Below are 26,580 nucleotides of genomic sequence, written 5' to 3'. Positions count from 1 at the left end.
ATTAGCTAAAAAAAGTAACTTAACTTTTCTACTCACTTTTTAACAACTTTTCAAATTCTAAAAAAATTTAAAAAATTGCTAAGAAACCCAATTCTAAATTTTTCCTTAATTTTCTCTCAATTTTTCTTTGATAAAAACTACTCTTATCATTTCATGAATTGTTCCAATCACATTAGTGTCAACTGGACATAAAATTCCAAATGTTGTGTTCAAATTCAACTGTGCATTCACAGAGTCACTTTTGCAATTGCTTGCACTTTTGGTGGGCTTTATGTCCTCTCAAGGGTTTGTCTGTAGTTGTAAATGGGAATTAAGCTAAATGCAGTTAGTCAAAAAGAACAGATGAAGAATTTTGTAGTACCCAAATCAAACAAATGCAAAACCTTGGATACCCACATCATCAAACAAAAACAACAATAACAACAAACCTTTGAATTGTGTGTAGTGGTGGTAGAATTTTGAATCCACTTAACCATGATCTTCTCTTTCTGTCACTTCTTGGCTTACTACTATTAAACTGTTCTTGTACATTTGATTAAAACTTAAAAGTTGTTGGGGGACTCCTTTGCTTTATTTTTTACATATTTTTTGAAAAATATGATTTTTTTTTTTTCTTCATAAAATCCTTTCATATGTTTGGTTATAACCTTAAAAATTACGCATCAGTAGTTAGCAATAATGGTGGTGTTGGTGGTTGTAGAGTAGCAAAAGACAGTAGAGGTGCAACTCAAATTTTTTGAAAGTCTCAGATTAAATATCAAAATGAAACCTTATATAATTAAATCCTTGAAAAGTTGAGACCTTCGACTATAAGTTATTAAAATATTTCTTGGGGTCTTTGGCAATAGCCTAAATGGCTTAATGGTTGAGCCACCTCTGGTGTAGTGGTATTGTTAGGGTAAGAGAGTGGTGGTGGTAGCAGTAACTAGTGATAGGGTCAAAATTCTAACTTGGGTAGAGAATATTGAGTTGAAGCCTTACCGTGGTCTAAGGGTGTCAGTGATGTGATTCAATGTGGTTACAGGATATAACTAAAACCAAATTGTGGATGGCAAATTGACAAATATGTTATTCATAACCAAACCATGGTTTAGGTTGGTAGGGTAGGAGAGTGGTGGTGGTGGTAGTGGTGGCAGTAAGCAGTGATAGGGTCAAAATTCTAACTTAGGGAGAGAACATTGTGTTGAAGCCTTATCGTGGTCTAAGGGTGTCAGTGATGTGGTTCAGTGTAGTTTGAGGATATAATTACAACCAAATTGTGGATGGCAAAAATTAACAAATTTGTTATCCGTAACCAAACCATGGTTTGGGCAGTTTCAACCTATTAGTTTATTGAAGAATAATTTTAAACAATTATTAAGTATTTGCATAATATATAATACTAATTTTTATAATATTATATATATATATAACACTAATTTACATCAAATTTCATATCTTAAGTCTCTCTCACAAAGATTTTTACTTTGATATTTCATTAAAAGTAATATATATATATACATATATATTAATCATGGTAGGGAGGAGTGATTTCAAAGGTAAATTATAAATTTCAAACTGTGGTCAAATCTACCCGCGATTAGTGGACAAATCAATATAGATTTTACGACTTTAACAAACTGAGTGATATTTTGCATCGCCCTAAGGATCTATCATAACCTAATCATACTTGATTTTCATTTCGTTGAGACAACTTGTTGGAATTATGGTTTTATAAGGTTAATTTTGGGCCAACTTTGAGTCCAAATTTGAGTGGGTCCCACACGTATTTTGGAATGGGTCCAAAAATGTGACGTGTTCCTTGTCGCATGGCAAATCATACGGTGAAGACGGTTCATCAAAACCATTTATGAGCGAATGGAAAGTTGACGTCATTTTTGGATTCATAGAATGGACTATTAAAAAATAAAATGCGGGTTTCGTTATAATGGTAGTCCCACATTGGAAACTTAAGAGAACCTATGTGTGTATATAAGTTCTAGGTGGCAACACTTGAGTTGAGCCCCAAGGGACACCCCAAGTTTATAGAAAGAATGAGTTATGGACAAAGTGACCTTTGGCTCAAACCACCATGTGCACCGCTATCCGTCGGGGCACGATTGTGGGTTAGGTCAGTTTTAACATTAACTTTTTGGACAAAATTTATTTGAATTTTTTCAAATTCTTGCAAGAAAGTTATTTGAATTTCTAAACGAAATTAATTTAATTTTTGTGCCAAACTTTTCTGTCCAAACAGTGCCCTTTTTAGTCCATTTTCCAGCAGGTTCAACAGGTTTAAACTGTTCTAAACAGGTTGAAAACTGCCCAGCAGTTCTGGACAGTTTCAGACAGGTTTAAAACTGCCCAGCAGTTTCCAATAGATCTAAAACTGTTTTGTATCTGTTCAGTTTGAAAATCACACATGTTCGGATCTATCCAACTGTCACAAGTTTGCCTATAAATACAAGCCACTTTCTAGCATTTTGGAGATCCAAAAAAAAGTATTCTTGCTTCCATTTTTTGCTCTTTTGCATTATTATTCTTCATATTAGTTTTAGGAAAAATTTCAGAGAGTCTAGAACACAGGTTCTAGTTTGCCGTACAGATTGTTTGGAGTGCTACTACAATCTATGAAGATTATTGTATCTTGGGAGATAGACGTCATTTATCCGTAAGCACTTAAGTAGGGTGAATCTGTCTTAAGAACAGAATATCACACACTCAATTTGATCTTTTTGTACTTATTCGGTTCGATAAATAAATTCTATAAGTAATTTATTGGGTTACTTACGTGTAGGTCCTAATAAGTGAACTTATTGTTTAATAGATTCTATGGAAAAAAAATTCATAAAAAAAATCACTAATTATAAGTTTTAACGATAATTTATTAAAATCATGACAAAAAAAGTCACTAATTGTCAAATTTTAACTACGTATATTAAAAATTGTCACAAAATAATTATTTTTAGCGACAATTTTACCAAGATTTATTTTCCATAAGACTTGATGGGAATTAAGTCCAACTATTAAGGCCTATTGGTAGTTTACTCTAATTTAATTTATTTTATTTATTTGATTTGATTTCAACTTATTTATGTTACACGGAAGATTGTTCCAACACAACAAAAGTCCATGTGATGCCAAAGTTATATGTTATAGTTATGCTCAAATTAATGGATAATTTTCTTTTAATTGATTCTCTATTATTTTATTATTATTAATTTAATTTTCTTATTTTAACTTCTAAACATGGTTAATTAATCATCATAATGTAAAATGTAATCACATTTTGTCTCCATGAAAAATGAGAGCAAAACTATACCAAGAGACGCCTAAAAAATAGATATAGAAAGAAGGTAGAGAAAAAAAATTGAGAGAGAAGGGGTCATCAATGGGATAGGCTAGACTTATCCGGCCTGTAATTATTGTGTTCACGTCTCACATATTAATGGTATTTTCGGGTTTTGACTAGTCAACATATTGGTACGGGTCGGTCTTATTTTAAAAAATTAAAATCACATCCTACCCGTAAGCTCAAATCTTTTATGCCAAATCAAATTGAACAGAGTTACACATTTTTTATTGGACTTATATTATTAAGTTATACACATTTATTTTTTCTTTTTTAATAAATCATATGATCAAATTAATTAATACTATTAAAACAATCAAATTACAGTATAAATTCACTAAATTAATAAATTATGGCAATGCTATATGTAAAAAATTGAGAGTTAGGAAGACATCACTGGTCAATGTCAAATTCAATTTCAAATTTAATAAATTGTGTTTTGTATATTTTTTTTAAGTACAATTTACAACTATAATATGGGTTGTCAAATATTTTTTTTGTTGTTGTAAAATAGAACAATATTGATTTTAATAGATTAAAATTGAATTTAACAGTGTTATTTTTTTAGATAATATAAATTTTTTGGAAGTGACAAGATAGTTTGAGTCGGGTTGATGGATTGGTAGGGCTAGATTTACACATGTGGGCTTGTACGAGGCCAGGTTCATTGGTGGGCTCGTGTTTCAAACCTTTGTCCAAAACTCTAAATGACATTCTATGAGATAGGTAGTCAAGCGAGTTAGGACAGACCACGAAACGAATTGAACGGATTGGATAATACCAAATTTTTTTTTGCCTGCAGACCATTTGATGACCCCTACTTGCAACTTTAAAAGAACCAATTAGAAAATATTTTTTATTTAGAAATAAAACTACAATTTCAAAAAAAATTGAGGAGGGTCACGTTCCCCTCTTGATCATCATGTGGCACCACCACTAGCCATAAGATTCTAATTCAAAAAATGTTTTCACTTTTATAAAGCAAAAAAAAAAGAAATTCAAGCCAAATCAATTTATTATTCGTTAACTTTCGTTTTTTATATGCTAAACGCTAAAAAATAGAGATATAAAAGAAAAAAGTTTTCTATGATAATGATGAATATCAAGAAAAAGAAGCAAAAGGCTTTGACATGATCAGCTGTAGAGTTATACATAGAAATCCTAGAATATAATATTACAACTTTTATTAATCTTTCCAGTTTGGATTTTACTTGAAAAGCTAAAATAGTTCCTCCCTTTCCTCTACAAACTGAGAGGACAATCATCTACTTATTCATGATTCATGCTTTCACAGAGTAGTCTTTGTCTCAAAGTGTCTTAAATTTCAACTCTACATGATGCTGCACCATAAAATGTAAAACCATGTGAGAAAACCTGCAATATAAAAGCAAGATTTTGCAGGGGTGTTTAAAAAAGTCGATAATATCAGTAAAGTAAATCGATTTGGTCTAAAATGTCAGTTTGGTTTACTTTTATTAGTTTCGATTCTTAGGCCTCGTTTGGCAATCGAATTTTTTAGTTAAAAAGTCAAAAAAATTACTAAATTAGCCAAAAAACCAACAACTCATACAAAAAAGTCAAAGATTCTCTTTTCTCTCTACTTTTTATACATCTTTTCGTAAAAAACCAAAAAATCATCCCAAATATACTATTTTTTTTAACTCATATTTTAGCCAAATAATTAAATGTTAGAACTGTCAATATCGATCCGGTTTGTAGTTTTAAGGCTTTGGTTCTGACTTCTATATTTGTTTATTGTTATTTTTTTAATGTTTGCATTTAAAACTAGAGGGTATAAGTAAGTAATGACAGAATTGTACCTAGAAAAATATTGAGAATTTCAAAGATAAATTACTAATACATCTTAATAGATGGACTTAATTCTCATAAAATCTTATAGAAAGATTTTTATTTTTGTTTTTTTTTTTTGGAGTCCTAATAAAATTACTAAAAATATTTTTTTGTGACGGTTTTTTACATGTCACTAAAAATTGATAATTAGCGTCTTTTTTATTGTGATTTTTATAAATTGTTACTAAAACTTATAATTAGTGACGTTTTTCTGTGACAAAATTTTCAAATAGTCACTGAAAGCTGAAAATTAATAACTTTTTGTGGTCACGATTTTTTTAAACTGCTACTAAAAATTATAATTAGCCACGTTTTTTGTTACAAAATTTTCAAACTGTTGCTGAAAATTAACTAGTGACTTTTTTTTTTTAATAATATTTGATAAAAAAATGCCGTGAATTATCACAAGACCTATTAGATAATAAATTTATCTATTAAGGCCTATACCTAAGTTTCCGAATTTCAATTCTATAATGCATATTTAAAATTATCCATGGCATTGTGCCATAATGGTTTGTTCTCCAACCCTCATACTGAAGGTTGAGTTCGAGCCCATGTGGGGCGTTGGGGATGATCCCATTTCCCTTTTCTTATAAATTAGACTAGTGTAAATTCTAACGAATGATAGTACATAATTGAAGTCGATGTTGTAAGATCACACTTGTAGTGAATCTTAATCATTGATGATAAATTTGGATACTTTTATTTATTTATTTATTTGATTTTGGGTTGGAAGTACTATTGAAATAACAATATCAAACATTAGTCTTGATCGTAAAATTAACAAATTTCAACCAATTCAACTATGCTAATTGTTGTTAATTTATTTACTTTTATAAAATATATATATGCCATCATTCTTGTTATATAAAATTTCTAAAACGTAGAACAAAACCAATTTTTATGATTCAGTTACATAGGCTTAACAATTTAGTTATAGTTTCAATTTTTTTAAAATTGTAACTGTTCGATTCCTAACCTACTGTAAAATGGAACCAATCCGGCCATGAACACTCCTCAGCTTTTGTGCCACACTCAGTTTAGGAAACAATTGGGCCAAGGTCCTCCTTCAAACCAGATAAAATAAAGTATAATATTAATACAATTATATCCACTTTATTTTATTTTTTTTATTTACTCTTTTCTCTTCTTACATTAAATTGGCAAATACTCATTACCCGTATTAAGCCTCCCAACTTCCCCCAACTTGGACAATGTGAAATTTCTCCAAAATAAATTTAGGTTTATACTAATGTAAATTACCAAAAGAAATCAAGAAAACATGGTGATATATATTATATCAAAATTTCATGTCATGGATTTTTTTTCTTTTTCCAAATCCAATTCATAATTTTTTTGATCAACAAATATGAGGCCTAGGCCATAAGATATATCTAATTAATTCTAAACTACAGTGACAAGAGTTTCGTACACTTAGCAGAGAGAAAGCTTATGAGTGGCAATATATCTAACTAATTTTAAATCTTATAGTAATAAGAGTTTCGTGAGAGAGAGCTTACAAGTTGCAATCAGTGTTGGGATCAATGGTGAATCCAAGAAACACACCACAGAAACCAGGCAAAGTAGCTATGGCAGTAGCATTAGCACTGTTAGTAATGAGTCCCATAAAGCACCTACACACTGACTGCCTGTCTTCACTGGAATCAGCCAGGCCATTCAGTCTCCCCACCGCCTCGCAGCATGGGGATCCTGGAAATGGGTCCGGTGAACCATACCTAACAAACATCGAGCACGCTGAAACCAGCAATGTCACAGTGGCACAATCTATCTCTGCCTTCACCGATACCAGCTTCGATAGCAACATAAACACTACTGCTATCATCGCCACCACTTTTCGCCTCCCCATTGCCTCACAAATCGCTCAAATTAGAAATAATAATAACCTTTTACCACTTCACTTGTATCTGTTATAGTGTTGAATGTTGATGAAAGTTTGGTTGGTGTGGAATGAGGAATGTGTGCGCCCTCTATTCATGAAGCTTGAATGATCAGCTTCTACTCATGCAGGTGATTCTGGGCATGTCACATTTAGACTCTGTTTGGGTGTACAGAATATAACTTATATTTCATTCATTTTTCTTTTTCTGTTTCTTTTTTCTCTGCCAATTCTTCATTAAATTCTTAAACCAAACACGGCCTAAATGGACTAGGCAAAGGACTCCCATCACTACACACAATTTCACTGAGAACCATTTTTGTCAGGGATTATATAAAACTAAATTTGTCAGAATCTGATTTATGAAACAATTGAGATCATTTCATTCCAATTTCAACAAATGGGTAGTCAGCACTTTTCTGAGTATCTTTCTCACAGCTAAGAGAATGGCAGCAAACCGGAAGCTTGACTGGCTAATTCTAAACCCTCGTAGTGCATAAATGCATTTAACGAGTTTTACCATTAAAAAAAGAAATTGGCTCGACTCATCAAACCAAGCTGATCCCTGCAACGCATAAATCATAAGATGACCTAATCCCTCCATATGTAAAAGTCTTTAAGAGACCTGGAGAATTGGGGAAATAAACAAGGCTAGCAAGAACGGAAAATAAGTTATAAACTGGGTACTAAATTTCTATTTGATATACAAGAATATCCCAGTGCCGTGTGCAAGTAAATACCATACTTTAAAAAAAAAAAAACAAAACAAAACCAAACCCAGAAAAAAAACAAGTATTGAAAGCAATCCAGACTATAAACTAAAACTAATGATTTACAGATGAGGAGCAAATTATGAAATCAGATGACATTGTGAATCCAAATGAGAGAGGAGAGAAGATCATCCTAAGGTCCGTCACACTTCCATTTACTTGTGGGTACACAGCTCAGGTAGTGACACCAGTGGCAATGATCATTCGCATTAACTCCTCGGAATAACATCACCAATCCTACAGCAAATCTGTATAAAACGATGTAAAGTCAGTGCTTGTTTAACACATTAGCCATAAATAACACACATTCATCACCAGAATGCAGAGATAAATGTTTTCTTCTACTTCTAACAATTCAAAAAGCACAAAATAATCTATGCCCTAAACATCGTGTTAGCTTGAAGGATGCAGATTAATCAATGCATAGGGTGATTTTTCCTCCTCTTATTACAAAATTCAAACCCACAACAGGAACAAAAAAACTTACAACATAATAACATATGCAATTGGTCACAATGCCAATAATATATATATATATATATATAGGCAAATGCTAACAACTGAACACTTGTTCATATTGCAAATGTGATTAAAAAGTGTTTTGAGAAAGTGTAAAGAAAAGAAAATTTGTTGTGAATTGTAATCAGTGTCTCAAAATCTAATTTTTGGTCCTTTACTAATGCTCAAGGAGTACTTGTTAGCAAGACCCGTATACATATATATAGCCATTTAGTTTCGTAATGCAACCAAAATGAATGAATCAGTGTGACAACACCACAAAACACCTTGAATGTATAACATGAACAATACATGCAGGCTTTTTTAAACTTACCCAGCAACAAGAAGAATCAGAGAAACCGACCATAACACGTACTGGTAGGGCTTGTATTTGGATTTGACACGGACCTCAACTGGAAGATTCCGACGCGTTACCCATCCATACTGAGGACGAAGCAACAAAATAAAGCCTAGGAAAAAACCCGAGACGAATCCACCAATATGGGCAAAATTATCAACATGCGGCAGAATTCCAATACCTAGGTTGATAACTACAATGACAATTAATGTTAAGAGCGCCGCAACCTGAAAAGGGAAAAGAGAAGTTCAAATATATTGTGAGCCTGCCACTGCTATTTAAATGCAACAACAAAGCCAAATATTATCTTATGATATCAATGACAAATGTAAGGTCATCAACAGTATAAAAAATACTTGAAATCGGCAACATGGCTTAGCGATTGCTCACCTTGTTGGTATAAATAGTCCAGTTGGTAATAAGCTCTGAAAGCATTGCTCCAAGAAGACCAAAAAGAGCACCAGAAGCACCAACGGAAATGCTCTTTTGAAGGAACAAAGCGGAAAGTATGCTCCCACCGAATCCTGATAACAGGTAGATGATTCCAATACGAACTGAAAATTTTAATCCCAAGGGCCAAAGGTCAGAGGACAAGATGACTATTGTTTTTTTTAAAACATTAATTAAACAAAAAAAATAAAAATAAATACACAAAACATGGTATAAACCAAGTGACTAAGTGATAACATACACAAACTGAAACTGAAGTTCCAGAAATCCAACGAGAGAACAGAAGATGAAAACAGAAGTATTCTTCTTGAATAAAATGATACAGAAATGAGATTTATAACTTATACAAAATTTATTCTTCATGAAAATTTTCTTACTAAATGAAAATTCCACAAATCTTACAATACTGACGACACTCAACTTTTTCAAGCCAAAAGGTTCGACAATAATTTCAAAAACAAGGAAGAACGCAACATACCAAAGCCAAACTGTTGTTCAAGGCGAATTCCAATAAAGACCAGGCACAACATGTTCACAAGCAGATGAATAATACCAGCATGTACCCAGATACAAGTGATAAGCCTCCATGCTTGGTGTTTGTGCACCACTTTCGTCCACTCAAGAGCTCCCAACTTCTCCAACCTACATAAAATAAGAAGAAAAAAATTGATTACTATTATTAAAAAAAATTGATTATAATTATTATATCTATTTTCCCTTTTGTCCATGTAAAAAGCAAGCGCATATAACAAGCAAAAATACCCAAGTTATATTAAGTTTATGTTTTAAGTCATTAGATAGAGTCATTCTCCAATAGCACAACCTAAAAAAACACTACACTACATACAGTAAACCAAAAACGGAAAAGGAAGGCAAAGCCCTAAGTCCAGCGAGAAAAATAAAAACAATGACAGAAGCATACGCAACACCATATTCAAGGAAAGACACGTATATTTCTGATATAAAGATAAAGATGGCTCGAATTAAGCATAAAGAGTGGATACACATTTTGACTCCAACACTGCACATCAACGTTGACGTTACATTCTTTTTTGCAGCAATAATGAATACCATGCAGCACTAAAAATGTACAAAAATTCATCACAAGTCAAGTCACCATTTATTTTTCCTTTCAAAATGCATTGGAATATAAATCTTTGGTATTTGTATAGAAAAATCAAGGATAAATGGAGCAATTCACAAACTGTCTGCTCAAACCCAAGTGAGAAAAGGCATTAAAATGCTGAGAACAACTTGGATTGCAATCATAATCAATTTAATCACAATACTTTCAATTTAAACACAGGCAATTACCCAAAAAAACCAAGATGAAAGCAGAGCAACAGTAATCAATAGTTCTCTCCCAGAAAGCAAAAACAAACTTCTTTTTTCTTCTGAAAGATTGGAAAGTGAAGAAAAGGGACTTCACTAGTACAAACTGTCATACTGTACATCTGTAATATAAAACCCTAGAAATCACTCAGACGCGAAGAAGACTCGCACGATCATGTCAAATAACTACACAAAAGATTGCAATTCACAAATTTTCAGCGCAAAAATAAAGCAAAAATTCAGTGTCAGTGTTACAGAATCATTGAATTGTCTATAAAATTTTGACCCAAACAACACCCAATCAATAAAAAAAAAAAAACTAAAAAACCACTCATCCCACACTCAAAAAACCTAAATTTCAACCCAGTCCAATCACAGTTGACAAAATTTCAAAAGAACATAAACAAAAATAAATAAATAAATAAAATCAGATACTGAACAATCAAATTTCTAATTTCAAAACATATAATTAACCAATACACACACCAAAACCCCAAAATTTCAAAAATTCTGACAACAAAAACACAAAAAAGCAAAAAATTGAGACATGGATATGAAAGAAGAGATCAGTACGTTGAAGAAGAAGGACCAAAGAGAGGATTTTCATTCAAGGGTTGAAAAGAAAACCGGCCGAGAAACCTCGCGACGCACTTGCCATCAGTTCCCAATTTGTGTTTAGGACAATCGTTGATGTACATAGCGACAACGAACAAAGCAACGTTGACAACAACAAACATAGGGATCAACCATGATGTCCACTGTGCATCTCTCTCTTCAATCACATACGAAGAAACAGAACTGGCGTTGTTGTTCCCACCACTGATTTTCGCTCCCCTGCTCTCCAAATCTTCCCTCGACATGGCTTTTCTCGAGAAACAAACAAATCAAAGAAAAGGGCTTTCTTTTAAGTGGGTGGCGGAGGAGAGAGAAAGTGAGGCGTTTTAGAGAGAGAGAGAGCGAGAGAGATATAAGCAGAGGAGGAGTTGTTGTGACTCAGCGTGAAGATGACGAAGACGTGCGAAATTCATGTGGAAGTTACCCAGGACTTTCAAACGGAAAACTGACCAATGTTTGATTGCCACGTCATTTAAATTGGTTTTTGATTGGTTAGTTTGGTGTAATTGTTGTGGGGGTTACAGCACTGGATTGAAGTTTAAACCGTGTTTTCTCGTACGGGAAGTTTCCATTTCGCGGTAATTGTGAATGTTGACGTGTCAGTTACCAAAAGTCGGTTTAAAATTGAAAACCGACGTTAACCTAATTTTTTGGGATTATTTATACGAAGACCTCTAAATTATTAAAAGGTATAGTTTTGATTCTTTTAATTATAAAAATATATAAATAAATCTCTAAATTATTAAAAATAATTATTTTGTCTTTTAAATTATAAAAACGTATAATTGGATTAGAGGTGTAACTTAAATAGGCTCAGAAAGATTAAAAGGATTTTTTTTTTTTGAACAAGTTGAAAGATTGTTCAAGTTCAATCCGAGTAATGTTGAGAGTTTAAGTTCGTCCAAGCTCAAATTGTAACTTGAGATTATCTATTCAAATTTGATCCAAATTAAACCCGCATTGCCAAATTGCACATAAATTTTAATTGTTTTTTTAAATTGTAATTAAGTGAATTAATTTGTAAAAATGATACTCCATTTATATTTTTACATAAAAAAATAATAATTTATAAAATGTGAGAGATATCGCGATGATGATCTTTACAATTTATAAGTAAAAAATATATATATAATTTAATACTACTGTTATTTATGTATATAATACATATTTAATATGATCTAACAATCTAAATTATTTTAATATCATCTAATAATTAATAATTTATATATATAATCAAATAAGGTGATTGATGCTTGAACGCTTTAGGCCTCGTTTGGGAAGTGGCTATTTTAGTTTTTGGTTATTTTAGTAGGCTAAAATTTTTGTGTTTAGGAAGATGATTGGATTTTTTTGTGGTTGGATGTGATGTTTGTGAGAGAAAAAGTGAAATGATTATGGGTTTGATGTGATATTTTATCTTATTAGCTATTTTAGCCTATTTTGTCTTTTTATGATTTTTAGCCTAAATTAGACTATTTTTTTTCTTCCCAAACACCCCCTAATCTTTCACCTTCAGTCAAACTAACATCCTATAAATTAAGTTTGGTATACGAAATTTGTTAAATGCTCACCGACATATAAATTACACATAACTATAACCACGTAAAATATTGTGATATTTTGGGAAGGTTGTAAAAAGTCGACTTTTTAATTTTTTTATGACTTTTTTGACAAAAAAATTGACTTCTTTATCTAAAAAAATTAAAAAGTAAAAAAATTAACTTTTTTAACCTCTTCCCAAAATGTCCCATTATATATCATGCCATTTATGAGTTTTGTATAAAGATGGCAATGGAAGAGTTTGGAACGAGTTTAACTAGTATTTTCCAAATATTGTGTGATTGTGTATTTAGCCAATGATATTTTGTGATTTTTCTATTTTAATTTTAGTATTAGTATAGGGTTCTTTACTCTTGGACAAGCATACCACTAATAATTATTTGTAGGGTATGCCAATTTGAAAATGAAAAGCAAAAAGATAAGGACAACATAAAAAATATAAGTTTATTTTTTTAACTATTTTTTTTTTTTTTTTTTAAATTCATACTCAAATTTATAATCTAAACATAATATTGGGCTCAGCTCTGGCTTAAACCAGCGTTAGGCCTAGATCTTCTTTAGATGGGCCCTGAGCTCGCTGCTTAAACCCTAACCCAGCTTGATTCTTGAAAAACTTTAAAAAACTGATAAATTTAAGTACCCAACAAAAGGTAAAGGCCACATGTTGGCCCAACAATTAGAGTTAGACCTTGTTAACCTTTTTTCCAAGTGAAATCATTAATACAATTTAGGGGTGCAACTTGGATGGGCTCAACCCGAACAAACTACTGCACTTTGTAGATTGAACAATATCATTCATATGGTGAGATTTATTATAAGTCTTATTTTTATAATTCTAATCATTCATTTTTTAAATCACAAAGTCTTATTTTTATAATCCGACCAGTTTATTTTTTAAATCATAATATTATCAATCCAATAACTGTAACTCTATTAGTTTATCACATTTATTTACATAAAAATAAACGATAAATATTATTTAAAAACTAAGCTATCCATTTTTCTAGAAACAGATGTGACAAATGATTATCTCATCGACCTAATTTCTTACATAAATAATTTACACATTGTAATCTGAAAAAACAAACGGCTACAAAAGTACTTGCACATAGATAACATCAAGCAATTCAAAAAAATATTTATAAATAAAAATGAACGGCTTTGATTTTAGATCATTTCAACCATTCCTTCAAAATAAACCATAACTAAAAACAAATGTATATTAAAAAAAGTTTTGTGCATGTAAACTAGTTCCAAATGTAAGCATGCCCATAAATTCCAACTAAACAAGAAACTAAAATCATTAGCCCATACAAAGGCTCCGTTTGGGAAGAGCTATTTGGGGTTTTTTTTGGCTATTTTAGCCACAAAAGACAAAATAGGCTATTTTAGTCACAAAAAATAAAACATCACATCCATCTCATAATCATTATACTCTTCTCTCACAAAAAAAGTCAAAAAATCAAAAAGTCCTTCCCAGACCAAGCTTTTTAGCCCAGGCTAAAATAGCCAAAAAAGTCAAAAAGCCAACCCACTTCCCAAACGGCACAAAAATCATCAAGAAACTTTCTAGCTTATTAGAAAGCGGGAAACAATGGCTGTTTATCGCTTTCCACCACCATCTCCAAGCTTGGGGCCCTTTGGTGCAGCACCCTTGGCATTACCTTTGCCTTGTGACTTCTGTGTCTTGGTGATCACCTCAGCTTTCTTGGCCTTCTTTTCATCCTTTGTTTTCTTAATCCTCTCCTTAATTTCACTATAATTTACAGAATAAATAAAATTCAGTTAACACCATAATAACAGTTGCATATACAAAACTGCAAGTTCTAAGATGGAAAGACTTTATACTGGAGGGCTGCCTCCCTGGCAGCATCACGAACTTCAGGTTTCTCGGTTCTTCTCTTTTGGATAACCTCCAAGGTAGCACCAACAATAGACCTTGAGTAAGGTTTCTTAGTAGCGCGACGCCTCTTCTTAACAGCTTCTTGAGCGGCGTCCTGTGAGTGTTTGGAGGGGAAACAAAATTGCAAAGATCAAATAAGTCGATTCACAGTAAATAAAAGAGTGGTGATATTCAAACATAAAATTCATAGAGATAACTTATGCATGATGACTGGGAGTTTTAATTACACCCCATTATTATCTCATTACATCTGTATGTACATCGCTCTCTTCATAAACTCCAAGTGTTATAATGCAAAAAAGTGAGTTGTGAGAAATTTGAGTGTAAATAGAAGCTGCCATAATGACTTGGCTGGTTTTGAAGAGCCCGTTGAGATGCTTTTAATTACACAAATGTCATTACCACATCATTCTAGTGCAATAACATTTCCTAAATAAAATGATCTGAAGTAGAATGAAAGGAACTAACTCTCAATATAAAGATTGAAAGCAGGAATGGTTTGTTTACAAATTTCAATTACCTTCTTATGCTGCTTCCTGTACATGGCTGTCCAGGTGAGCTTCGAGGGCTTCAGTCTGTTGTGGAAGTACCTCTTGCATTTTGAATTGGAAAAGAGGAAGACCTTCATTGAACCAGAAGTTAATCATTTTCAATATATAGAATATATAAAATAACCCTAAAAGGGATAGGTAAGAACACAGGACTGCATCATATGCTCCCCATTGACATAGTCTTCAAATAGAAACAGCCTAACATATTACCATTGATCTTACCTGAGAGTCTGAATGAATAAATCTGATACCCTTGCCAGGGTATCTCTTGGCACCACTGAAGCGGCAGAGTTCAGTCCTGAAATCACCAAATATATAGAATACACAATATTCTGGTAACCAAAATCAAGCATATTTGGAACCTAACACATTTCATATTCTATTGGAGGAAACATGCATCCGCCAACTAAGTAGAGACGAAAACAAGAAAATATCACAATCACTGTTAATCAGCTTTCAAGACCAACCCATATTTCTCATTCAGCAAACCAACAAAATATTTAGATATAAAATTGCACATGTGCACCTTATGTTATATATACAGAAAAAACATGTGAGCATCATAGCGAGCCAAGAACGGATGAAAAGGCTGAAGCAATTGGCTTTCTGAGATGTCTGTAGTCTGCTGTAAGATCCACAAGACAGCACCTCTAGGGTTAACGCAAATAGAGGTCACAGGGGCAGAAGCTATCTCTGTCCCCCTGAGGATCTGTTTTAGGATTTTCTTTTCTTTACCCTTGCCCTTTATGTACTGCCCACTTTAGCAGTTTTGATTACATTGTTTTTTCTTTTCTTTTTTATTCTTTTGGCAGCTGGTCTGTATACCATTCCAAAGCCTTCTTTAGGTAGTTGGTCTGTATATCGTTTTGAAAGCCAAGGCGCTCCACGCTCCACACCTTGTATTGTCAGATGCCTCTCTAAAATATTATATGCAAACCATGAAACATGTTATTGTGGCTGGCTTTCCTTAGTGAATTGATTGACAAAAGTCCATATATACAAGCTCAAACAAATGTCACTCACAAGTTCAAACAACATTGACAATAAAATTAACCTCATATTCCAGATCACAAATCAATAGAACATTGGGCTAAGTCAAGGATCAGAACATCTGAGTTAGTAGAAATCCTTTGCACCAGCTTCTAATAGCATAAAGTACAAGTATTTATATTTACAAGTTTCCAAACTAATCTCATATTTGTAGTCTATGCATTGTTGGTAAATGATCAGCGTGCATATAAAAGACCCATGGAAATCAAATGTGTCCACTGGTAATTATGAAATCCAACACAAAAAATAAAAATAAAAAAAAGTGTTCATTACAAATATAGGGACAGTGAATACAGCCAATCCATTGGTAATCATATAATTGTTCAAATCAACACAGTTTTGTGAATTCTTCACTACTGTTAGGAATATTGATTCATATTTCTATATTTGCCTAATGTCTACAATAAAATTACATTATGTAAGAGGAGCTAATTTAAGCCCACTAAATTATTTAGGCCCAATAGCCCAAGATTAGTGGGCCCGAATTTATCGCAAGTCCAAGATTGGTGGGCTTGGATTTATCGCCGTCAAACGGGCTGAATGGCTTTAAGCCTCGAAAGGGTTCGGATCCATGAGACTTACTCAGGCCCGGACTCGAAAGGGTATTAGGCAAGCCTAGAGATCCGAGGCACTCGGACTCGAAAGGATTCGGATCCACGAATCTAGAGATCCGAAACACCTGGCTTCGAACGGATTCAAACGCAATCTAGAAGTCGCTCCGTTAATGAGTCTCAGAACACTTGCGGGCTCGGAGCTTTCCGGGATCTACGCACCAGAACCATGGGCGTAATGGAGTTCGAACAAAGGACCCGATCCCGAGGACGGTGAGTGGAGATAAATTCACTCTTCGGTTAAACTAGCCTATACTCGGGTCGAGGTGGCACGACCACGGGGGGTCCATGAGACTCGGCAATATTTTGCGGCAGGACGTCCTCTGGGACTACCCCTGACCCTTTGGGATGATTGGGGATCATTGGTTAGGTGTGGCTAAGAAGAAGGGTTCGCCGAGGGATTGATCTCCTCTTCGGGGTTTTCTCATCCTCGGAGAGGTCACCTCCTCGGACAAGGTGGTTAGAGAGAATATCTCCCATGTGCCTTGCACATGGGCTCCATCCTACATCATGAGGTGCCTATAAATAGCACCCACCCATAGCTTTACAAGAGAGGGATTTTGGAGATTTTTAACTCTTGGGAAATAACTAATTTCCCTTCTCCATTATCAACCTTGAGAGTGAAAGTGGGAGATCCATGGGAGAGCCTTGCCATTATTCTATTCTCTAGCCATTTTGCCTTATTCTTCACCCAATCTCTTATCTCCATCATCTCCTTTGTTGTCGTGTTCCTAAGTTGAGATTATTGAAGAATTTAAGCCTCTCATCATATTCTAGAGAATTCGAAATTGTTCTTCAAGGATCTTCGAATTTTCCAACTCCTTTCTTGAACACTCTCCTACACATTACACCTAAAAATATGCTAATTAGATCCATATAGAGCAACCCAACTTATAAAAAGCCCTAATCAATTTATGAAAGAGAGATGAAGTATCAAATGCTTTATCTGTTTGTTTGCTAAGTAAACAAAGGAAAAATTAATTCATTCCCATTCCTCCATTTTCTAAACAACCAAACAGAAAAGATTCAAAATCATGACTCATAAAACCCACACTACAAAATTAACAGGACAAACAATTGATCAGTCCAAAAAAAAAAAAAATTACTTGAGAACCATGGCGGGCGGCAGCAGCAGTAGCTACTCTCCTTGCAGAACAAACCCTAGAATCGGAAATTTCTTGATCTATGGAAATATATGGGAGAGGCTCCTCTCCAGCTGCTGTTGGGCCTCTGTGGGCCCACCACGGAGTCCGTATCGATGATTTGAATCGTTCATTGTGTAGAAATCGTCAAGTATTTTATCTTTACAAAAAAAATTATGTTGACTAAATATCAATCCAATATTGATAGCAATTTGATCAAGTCATATTTGTATAAATAATTTATTTTAAAAATTATACTTACGGTTAACACAAACGTGTTATAATCGAGTGATTATCAATATCCGATCAATATGATTTTTTTTTATAGTGATGAAATACTCAACAAATTTTACATATATTCCGATTCGAATTATCAATGCAGGCAACAACACTTTTCAATCTGATTTAAACTGAGAGAAATTGTGGCCTTTATATAGTATTTGGAATGGATCATCCAAAACCTTTCCTGCACTCTACATAAGATTGAGACACGTGGTATCTAACAGATCCAACCATTCCAGAAGAAAACACGTCGTGCAGACCTCCTCAATAGAAAAAACGGTGTCGTTTCTCACTCTGTCTCTATAGAACCATCATACTTTGATTTCAACAATCATACTTTTGTTTTGATTAAGGTTTTGTGTTAGTTTGATTAAGGTTTTGTGGAAAACATATTTCTCTGTGTTTACCCAAACACGTTAGTAGTGAATGGATCTTTTGCATTGCAAGTGTTTGATAAAATGCTTCAATCAAACCAACATATACACACACACGAACCTGCATTTATAGAATTGTGTTTCTATGCTATATACATACACACACAACACACGGGCCTTTCTTTATTATCCTCTCATTTTTTTCACTTTCCAGCCTCTCAGTCAGTTTCAGGTGCCTCTCTCTTCATTGTCATCTACTTCACATTTTCTAGGTTTTGGATTTTGGGTTCCTTATTTTGGGATGGCGACTCACCTTAAGAAAACAAGGCACCCTTTCTGAAAGAGTAACCATGCATACTTCTAATTTAAGAGTTTTAAATAGAGTTCTAATGAAATAGAAGAGAGAGAATAGAGAGAGATAGAGAGAGGAGTATAGGCTCCACCTTTACTTTACTAGGTACTCTTCATATCATTAGAGTTATATTAGAGCTCTCAAATTAAAACTCTCAAATATTATTGTTTCTGAAATATGTTTTTTAATATGCATAACTTGGGTTTACAATTTTAAAAAGTATTTTAATTTGATACGTTAATTTTTTATTTTTTATTTTTATTTTTATTTTTTTTGTACTTATTTACATTGTAGGTGTTTAACTCGTTATTATGTTTTTTTTCAAAGGTTGCCAATCTTCCCATACTACGCCTTTAAATCCAGAACATCTTGAGGTCAATGAAGATTGTTAGAAGTGAAAGATTGTTGATGACGGGCTACTGATGAATTAAATTATACTGTAACTATCAAATGTGTGTGTGTTTTTTTTTCTTTTTTTTGTGGAGATGACAATTTGGAAATTTTTATTGCCAATTTTGATTGGGGGAATTTTTTTTTTTTTTATCAATTTGGATTGTGAACATTTTCATTGTTATATGATGGATTGAATCCTAAAAAATTGATTTTGGGATAGAGCCTAAACCCAACATTTGGTATACCTGAATCAAAATAGCCATTGTAAAGAAGATTAATTTCCATCCTAATCTGTTATTTATCAACCAAAATTGATCCAATTCTTTGTTATATTAACAAACTTGGGTTTTACAATTCAAAAATATTAGAAACTTTTGGTTTTTTTTATTGATCAAGTAGATCGGTGTGCTTCCAGCCATTAGCAGTCATTGTTGATGAGAATTGAATTTTTAATTGAGTTTTCATAACTTATTTTATTTTATTTTGAAAAAATAAATTTTAATTTAACAAAAATAAACAACAATTTTTTTTAAAAAATTCAATATTTATTTCCTTTCTCCAAAAAAAGTGACAAACAAATTAAAATAATGAGGATTATTTTTTTTCCCACCAATCTAGTTTTTGATAATTTAAAAAAACAGATTTCTATTTAAGTTGGTCTTTTTTGAAAAATATCTTGAAAAAACAGCTGAAAAACCAAAAATTAAAAATGTTCATAAAGCACTTTTAAAATATGCATTGTCAAAACACAACTTTGGTTAAAGTGTATTGTTAGGAAATCTTTTGTTTTGTGGAGAATTTGCACCAAACAAGTTTTAAAAGTTGGGAGAATGATATTTTTAATTTTTATTTTTTTATTGTTAACTTTCATTTTGTAATAAATTGTACCGAACAGATCCAACACGTTATTCAATTTTTAGTTGCTTTGAGGTTCGAGCATTTGGCAATAGGCCAAAAAAAATCAATTTTGCTATAAAAAAAATTCACTAAATTATTTGTCATTAGTTAAAAAAATCAAATATCACTACCGCTTTTTCTCTCACAAAAAAAAAAAACCAAAAAAAAACCTTTCTAAACGTGTTGTCAAAAAAAAAGTCAAAAAACAAGTCACTAAATTTTTTTTAAAATCCAAACACCAATATCCTTTGGTGAATAAAAATTTAATGCATTTGTTAAATACTAAAAAATATTTTTTGTTATTAGAAAATAAACTTTTTGATTCGTTTTATAAATAAAAAAAGAAAAGAAAAGATCGGACTAGAAAGAATTGAAAAATAAAACTATTTAATATAACTTTAAAAAAATCACTTTAGATAAAAAAAAAAAAAAAAAAAAAAAACTTATGACTTTTGTAACACTTTCCGAACATAATGGATCCTACTAATTACTTTTTACATAACCATCAAGTTTGGCGACAGTGAAAGTTATTAAGTGATTTTAAATTAAACATAATGTCCTAATTTAATAGTTATTAGTTCATGTAGTAAACCTCATAAATTTTTGCAACATGAGACAAACTATTTTATGGTGAGGGTTTGGAAAGCGAGTTTTTATATAAATTTTTTTAATTGTAAGATATTATTAGAGAAAAAAAATTTGATGTTTGAAAAAATAGTTAGATTTTTTTGTAATTAGATGTGATATTTGTGAAAAAAAAAATAAAATAATTATAAGGTTAGATGTGATATTTTGTTTGGATTTATTTTTGTTAGTTTAAAAAAAATTTATCTTTTAGTGAAAAAAATCAAAAAAAACCCAACCCACAAACTTCCCAAACACCATACAATTCGAGATCCAAGTTAACTCTTTGGCCTGTAAACCATTGCCCATTCATATATGAAATAAAACTACACATATTAATCCAATCTTAACATGACTGGGAAACACTACAGCCTCAATCAAGCTCAAAGTTAAAGCCTACAAAAAGTACTTACAACATCAAGCAACTCAAATATATATAATAAACAGCTTTGTTTTAGAACATTTCAACCATTCCTTCAAAATAAACCAAAAATTAAAATCCACTGGAGCAAAAATGTATTTTAAAAAAAAGTTACACATAAAATAGAGGGAAAATAAGCATGCCCATAAACTCTAACTAAACGAGAAAATAAATCATCCCACCGTACAAAATCATTGATAAAATTTCTAGCTTATGACATATACCCCAATAAGAACACAACAGCCGAAAATGGCCTTTCAACGCTTTCCACCACCACCTCCAAGCTTGGGGCCCTTTGGTACAGCACCCTTTGAAATACCTTTGCCTTGTGACTTCTGTGTTTTCGCAGTCACCTCGGCTTTCTTAGCCTTCTTTTCATCCTTGGTTTTCTTAATCCTCTCCTTGATTTCACTGAAATTCACAGAAGGAAAATGTTATTCATACATAACTTACATACAAAATTTAATACAAATGATGTGACAGTGACACTTTTGCAATTATGAAACCATAGTGATAGACATTTTTACTTCCAATGAATGGATATAAATGAGACGCACTGTACACGAATTCTGTTCATATATCATTACCCTTCATAGAATAAATAATTGACCACCCCAACAGGAGTTGCATAAACAAAAGCACTATTTCTAAGATGGAAAGACAATATACCGCAGGGCCGCCTCCCTGGCAGCATCACGAACTTCAGGTTTCTCGGTTCTTCTCTTCTGTATGACCTCCAAAGTAGCACCAACAATGGACCTCGAGTAAGGTTTCTTGGTAGTGCGACGCCTCTTCTTAACAGCTTCTTGAGCGGCATCCTGTGAGTGGTTGGAGGCGAAACAAAATTGTAAACATAAAAATAGTCGGTTCAAGGTAAATAAAATGATCTGGAAGTAGAATGAAAGGAACTAATTCCCAATACAAAGATTCAAGGAAAAAAAGCACTTTACAAATTTCAATTACCTTCTTATGCTGCTTCCTGTACATGGCTGTCCAGGTGAGCTTTGAGGGCTTCAGCCGGTTGTGGAAGTACCTCTTGCATTTTGAATTGGAAAAGAGGAAGACCTTCATTGAACCAGAAGTTAATCATTTTCAATATATAGAATAAATAAAATAACCCAAAAAGGGATTAGGTAAGAACACAGGATTGCATCATATGATTCACATCACAACCAAGATGGCATTGTCTTCAAATTACCTGAGAGTCTGAACGAATAAATCTGATACCCTTGCCAGGGTATATCTTGGCCCCACTGAATCGGCAGAGTTCAGTCCTGAAATTACCAATTTTTTTAAATAGCAAATACAAGATAGTATGGCAACAAAATTCAAGGACCCTAACATGTGTTCATAAACTATTGGTGGAAACATGACATGATTTGTCATGTTGTCAAGTTTCTGAGAATTAAGTAGATGAAGTACAAGATATCAAAACAAGTATAACAAAATATGACCATAACTGCTAACCAATTTTCAAAACCAACCTATATTTCTCATTCAGCAAACCACCCAAAAATTTTGATATAAAATTGCACCCGCATAGCGTGTGCAAACACCGCCATATATACATGTGGGCATCATAGCGAGCCAAGAGCCGAAGCAATTGGCTTTCTGAGATGCCTCCAGTCTGTTGTAAGATCCTCAATACAGCACCTCTAGGATTAATGCAAATAGAGGTCACAGGGGCAGAACCCATCTCCGTCCCCTTGAAGATCTGTTTCAGGGTTTTCTTTTCTTTGACCTTGTCATTTTTATACTACCCACTTTAGTTAGCAGTTTTCATTGCATTGCCTTTTCTTTTCTTTTTTATTCTTTTGGCAGTCGGGCCAAATATTGTTTCAAAGCTTAAGCCCTCCACCCCTTGTATTGTCAGATGCCTCTCTAGTATATTATATGCAGAACGTGAAAACTTGTTATTGTGGCGGGTTTGCCTTAGTGAATTGACTGACAAAAGACCACATATACCAAGCTCAAACAAATCTCACTCATAAGTCTAAATAAGAGCGATGATAAAACTACCCACACATTGCAGGTCACAAAACAAAAAGAAACAGAGAGTGCTAAGTTAAGGATGAAAACATTAATGACTTAGAAGAAAGAATTTTACACCTGCTTCTAATAGCATAAAGTACAAGTATTTATATTTACAAGTTTATGAACTAATTTCAAATTGAACCAATATTTGTGCGTCACTGTGTACCCCACAATTTTATGAAGAGCAGTGCTACTCTAGACCAAAAGTTAGAACCAACTTTCAAAGCCAATGATGTGGCAGTCTATTAGAAAATCTGACAACTCGTCTCTCTCATGTCTTCTCTAATCATCGGCCAATCACTCTGGATCATTAAAATGGGTCTACAAAGTGAGTTTCTATATAATTTTCCTTTTTTGAAATCAAACAAACAAGTGTGTTCATTACACATATAGAGACAATGAATAAAACATATCCAATGGTAATTATATAATTGTTCAGATCAACAACAACAGTCTTGTCAATTCTTCACTACTGTTAGGAATATTGGTCCGAATTTCAATATTTGTCTACTGTCTATAATAAAATTACACCCAAAAATATGCTAATTAGATCCTTATTGGGGGGGGGGGGGGGGAGGAATTCTAAAAAGCCCTGTTTTTTCTTATATTTTGTGAAATTTTTCTGATATTTTGGCATCAAATCAAAGGCTAAAAAAACAATCAATTTATGAAAGAGAGATGAAGTATCAAATGCTTTATCTTAGGTTTAGATCCCTTATAGAGAAAAAAAGAACAACAGCGTGAAAATTTCATGCTCATTCCTCCATTTTCTAGACAACCAAACAGAGGGATTCAAGAACATGATTCATAAAACCCACAAAACACATATGACAGATAATTTATTTTGAAGATAGAAACGAAAATTGAAGGAAAGAAAAGGCGAAAATAAAATTTACTTGAGAACCATGGCTAGCGAGCGGCAGCAGCTACTATCTCCTTGAAACCCTAGAATCGGATATTTCTTGATGTATATATATATAGTAGTGTGATTTGTTTGTAAATTATAAATGTAGGTTTAGGTTTATAAGTTATTACACAATCACCCCTTCAAATTTTTAAAATGTCAATTACTCCTCCCTCACATTTCTAGAATGACAACACCGTCCTCCAACTTTTGGCTTCATTTGGTAAATGGGTGTTTGGGCTTCCTTTTCTTTTCTTTTCTTTTTTCTTTAATTTTATTTATGGATCATTGATGGGGATGTAAAATTGGCCCACCATTCTGTAGGTCACTGAAGCCTGCCCATGGCCTGAGCTCGAGTTTAGTCTGGGACTTTGGATTTGGGCCTTATGTTTTACTGCTCGATTCGTCAACCCGATCTGCTTCCAACGACTCCCTGTCAATGCGTAGTATCTAATGGTAAAAAAAATTAAAAAATAAAATAAAAATTATTCAAATGGGCAAATGATCGTTTCCACCAAAGGCCACTAATTTTTTATTTTTTATTTTTAAATATAAATTAACCCCTCATTCCTTTCAACTCTTATAAATATCATATCTCTCCCATTTTATTTCTCACAAATAAATTTGTATCTCAAACTCCCATTCTCTCTCAACTTGTTTAATTAATTTTGAAATCTCATTCCTAAGTGACAATTGCAATTATGTAAGAATAAACTTTTATTAAAAGAAACTAATTTTTTTTTATCGCATTCGTCAATCAGTAATATTAATTATTTGAATTAATATTTATTAGTTAGTCATATTTTTACGTTAATTATTTCGTAAAATATATTAATTATTATTCTAAAATTCATTATTGTTTACTCAATATTTTAATTAATTGTTAATTAATATATATTATTTTACTTACATTACTATATGTTGGTGATAATTACAAATAAAACACCAGAAAATACAAATAATAAAAATTACAATAACTATTGTAAGGCCTGAGGCGCGGGAAATTCTCTCTTTTTAAGAAAATTTAAACCCTCTGCGGTTAGACAAAGCCTTAAACCGGTACAGCAGAAAAAAAACCTTGACTTGTCCCCCCCAGGATACAACAGCCCGATTAAGTCGTATGGTTAACCAATACTGCACAATTAGTTGAACTCAAAGCTTTACACATACACCATTTTTTATTTGCCTGATAATCTCACAAATAAGAAACTTGAGTTACAATAAGAGAGGTGAAAGGCTCAATTTATAGGAGAGGAAACTTGGTGGACAAGTGTCTTGGAGAAGAGGAAACTTAGTGGACAAGATTCTTGGAGGAAAAAAAGACTTGACTTGGTGAGCAAGACTTGGAAGACTTTGAGAAGAAGACATGACTTGGAGGATTCTTAGAGGAAAAGTATAGGAAGTTGCTTGGAGGATTCTTGGTCACCAAGAAAAAGATTAACTTTGAGGAAAAGAAAACAAATCAAACCAATAACATATTATAATATTAAAATATCTGTCAACATTCCCCCACCTATTTTAATATTATAGGTAACAAAAAAGCTGAGATTATTAGGCAAATAAGGACATTATGCATCATGGTAGGTGTGCTCTGTATTGAACCTCCATTAGTGAAACAATAATATCTACTCCAGAGTCAATAGTATGCTCAGCATTGAACTATGACTACTTAAGGGAAATAAATAATTATTGCACACACATAATATTCTAGGTGTTCACGTAAGCTTTAAGAGCTAGTACATTACGACCTTGTGCGATCCCAGGATTCATGAGTGTGTTTGAGAATTAGCCCAAATCTCATAGGTAGTGGCCCCACTACCACACTCACATAGGTGAATTCTGTCAATAGTACTCTTGTAACTATGACACCCCACTCAATAAGAGCTACAGAAATTCATTAAGAGTTTTTTAATAACTCAAACTCTACAACGTTATAGAATAAATGCACTTACATCATAGGGATAGGTAAAAAGTAATTTAGTACATTTCTCACGGCCATCAGATGATCGTTTTTCTCATTAAACCCAGTTACAGGATCTCTGGTCCCTAGGTTGAGTATCCTCATACATGGCTCCTGCTATATTCAATGGGCTTCAACCCTATCCCTCTCGATGTATTCCAAACTCTATTTCTTGCTAAGGCCTTAGTTAATGGATCTGTAAGATTATCACCAGATTTAATATAATCACATTTATGATGACATTATTCATATAAGATTTCACAGTACTGTGTTTTCTTCTGATAGGTCTGGATTTACCGTTATAATAACGGTTATTAACTCGACCAATTGTTGCGGTGCTATCATAATGAATCAATATAGGTGGAATCGATTTTTCCCAACAAGAGATTTTATTTAACAAATCCCTCAACCAATTTGCTT

At 32.9% G+C, this 26,580-nt stretch overlaps 4 protein-coding genes and 1 long non-coding RNA gene across 6 annotated transcripts; 1 reads left to right on the top strand and 4 right to left on the bottom strand.

Annotated features, from left to right (window-relative positions):
• Positions 1 to 6,698: 6,698 nt before the first annotated feature.
• Positions 6,699 to 7,049, bottom strand: LOC114289177 (putative non-specific lipid-transfer protein 14). The gene has a single exon (XM_028232849.2). The coding sequence runs from the start codon at positions 7,047 to 7,049 to the stop codon at positions 6,699 to 6,701; it is 351 nt and encodes a 116-aa protein (XP_028088650.2).
• Positions 7,050 to 7,747: 698 nt separating this feature from the next.
• Positions 7,748 to 11,698, bottom strand: LOC114289164 (RHOMBOID-like protein 2). Its single transcript, XM_028232832.2, has 5 exons — positions 11,061 to 11,698; positions 9,634 to 9,797; positions 9,096 to 9,259; positions 8,682 to 8,932; positions 7,748 to 8,097 (listed from the first exon to the last, which is right to left on the bottom strand). The coding sequence occupies exons 1-5, from the start codon at positions 11,345 to 11,347 to the stop codon at positions 7,983 to 7,985; spliced, it is 981 nt and encodes a 326-aa protein (XP_028088633.2). The 5' UTR covers positions 11,348 to 11,698; the 3' UTR covers positions 7,748 to 7,982.
• A 2,159-nt stretch (positions 11,699 to 13,857) lies between these two features.
• Positions 13,858 to 18,015, bottom strand: LOC114289165 (large ribosomal subunit protein eL24). 2 transcript variants are annotated; one of them, XM_082882342.1, is made up of 6 exons: positions 17,884 to 18,008; positions 15,643 to 16,033; positions 15,339 to 15,414; positions 15,086 to 15,187; positions 14,511 to 14,659; positions 13,858 to 14,418 (listed from the first exon to the last, which is right to left on the bottom strand). In XM_082882342.1, the coding sequence occupies exons 2-6, from the start codon at positions 15,678 to 15,680 to the stop codon at positions 14,265 to 14,267; spliced, it is 519 nt and encodes a 172-aa protein (XP_082738468.1). In that variant the 5' UTR covers positions 15,681 to 16,033; positions 17,884 to 18,008; the 3' UTR covers positions 13,858 to 14,264. The 2 variants fall into 2 exon arrangements, with proteins under 2 accessions (XP_082738468.1, XP_028088638.2); XM_028232837.2 differs by lacking the exon at positions 15,643 to 16,033 and having other exon boundaries at positions 17,884 to 18,015.
• Positions 18,016 to 18,308: 293 nt separating this feature from the next.
• Positions 18,309 to 19,553, top strand: LOC114289166 (uncharacterized). Its single transcript, XR_014337487.1, has 2 exons — positions 18,309 to 18,480; positions 19,255 to 19,553. It is a non-coding gene; the product is annotated as an uncharacterized LOC114289166 (long non-coding RNA).
• Positions 19,554 to 21,250: 1,697 nt separating this feature from the next.
• Positions 21,251 to 24,286, bottom strand: LOC114289167 (large ribosomal subunit protein eL24). Its single transcript, XM_082882341.1, has 5 exons — positions 24,193 to 24,286; positions 22,461 to 22,536; positions 22,226 to 22,327; positions 21,932 to 22,080; positions 21,251 to 21,673 (listed from the first exon to the last, which is right to left on the bottom strand). The coding sequence occupies exons 1-5, from the start codon at positions 24,201 to 24,203 to the stop codon at positions 21,520 to 21,522; spliced, it is 492 nt and encodes a 163-aa protein (XP_082738467.1). The 5' UTR covers positions 24,204 to 24,286; the 3' UTR covers positions 21,251 to 21,519.
• Positions 24,287 to 26,580: the final 2,294 nt, after the last annotated feature.

This window comes from Camellia sinensis, chromosome 8 (genome assembly GCF_055761805.1).
Source record: "Camellia sinensis isolate YWXY chromosome 8, ASM5576180v1, whole genome shotgun sequence".
Classification (NCBI taxonomy): Eukaryota; Viridiplantae; Streptophyta; class Magnoliopsida; order Ericales; family Theaceae; genus Camellia; species Camellia sinensis.
The sequence above is the reverse complement of the archived record's forward strand: the minus strand, read 5'-3'. Positions and strand labels throughout refer to the sequence as shown.

Excerpts from the sequence above, each read along its gene's own strand:
- LOC114289177 (XM_028232849.2), bottom strand. The coding sequence starts at position 7,049 with ATGGGGAGGCGAAAAGTGGTGGCGATGATAGCAGTAGTGTTTATGTTG.
- LOC114289164 (XM_028232832.2), bottom strand. The coding sequence starts at position 11,347 with ATGTCGAGGGAAGATTTGGAGAGCAGGGGAGCGAAAATCAGTGGTGGG. Across the intron at positions 9,798-11,060 it reads TTTGGTCCTTCTTCTTCAAC|GTTGGAGAAGTTGGGAGCTC; the intron begins GTACTGATCTCT and ends TATTTTATGTAG. Across the intron at positions 9,260-9,633 it reads TGAACAACAGTTTGGCTTTG|TTCGTATTGGAATCATCTAC; the intron begins GTATGTTGCGTT and ends TAAAATTTTCAG.
- LOC114289165 (XM_082882342.1), bottom strand. The coding sequence starts at position 15,680 with ATGATGCTCACATGTTTTTTCTGTATATATAACATAAG. Across the intron at positions 15,415-15,642 it reads TTCTGTATATATAACATAAG|GACTGAACTCTGCCGCTTCA; the intron begins GTGCACATGTGC and ends TGGTGATTTCAG. Across the intron at positions 15,188-15,338 it reads TTATTCATTCAGACTCTCAG|GTCTTCCTCTTTTCCAATTC; the intron begins GTAAGATCAATG and ends GGTTCAATGAAG.
- LOC114289167 (XM_082882341.1), bottom strand. Across the intron at positions 22,328-22,460 it reads TTATTCGTTCAGACTCTCAG|GTCTTCCTCTTTTCCAATTC; the intron begins GTAATTTGAAGA and ends GGTTCAATGAAG. Across the intron at positions 21,674-21,931 it reads GCCAGGGAGGCGGCCCTGCG|TGAAATCAAGGAGAGGATTA; the intron begins GTATATTGTCTT and ends TGTGAATTTCAG.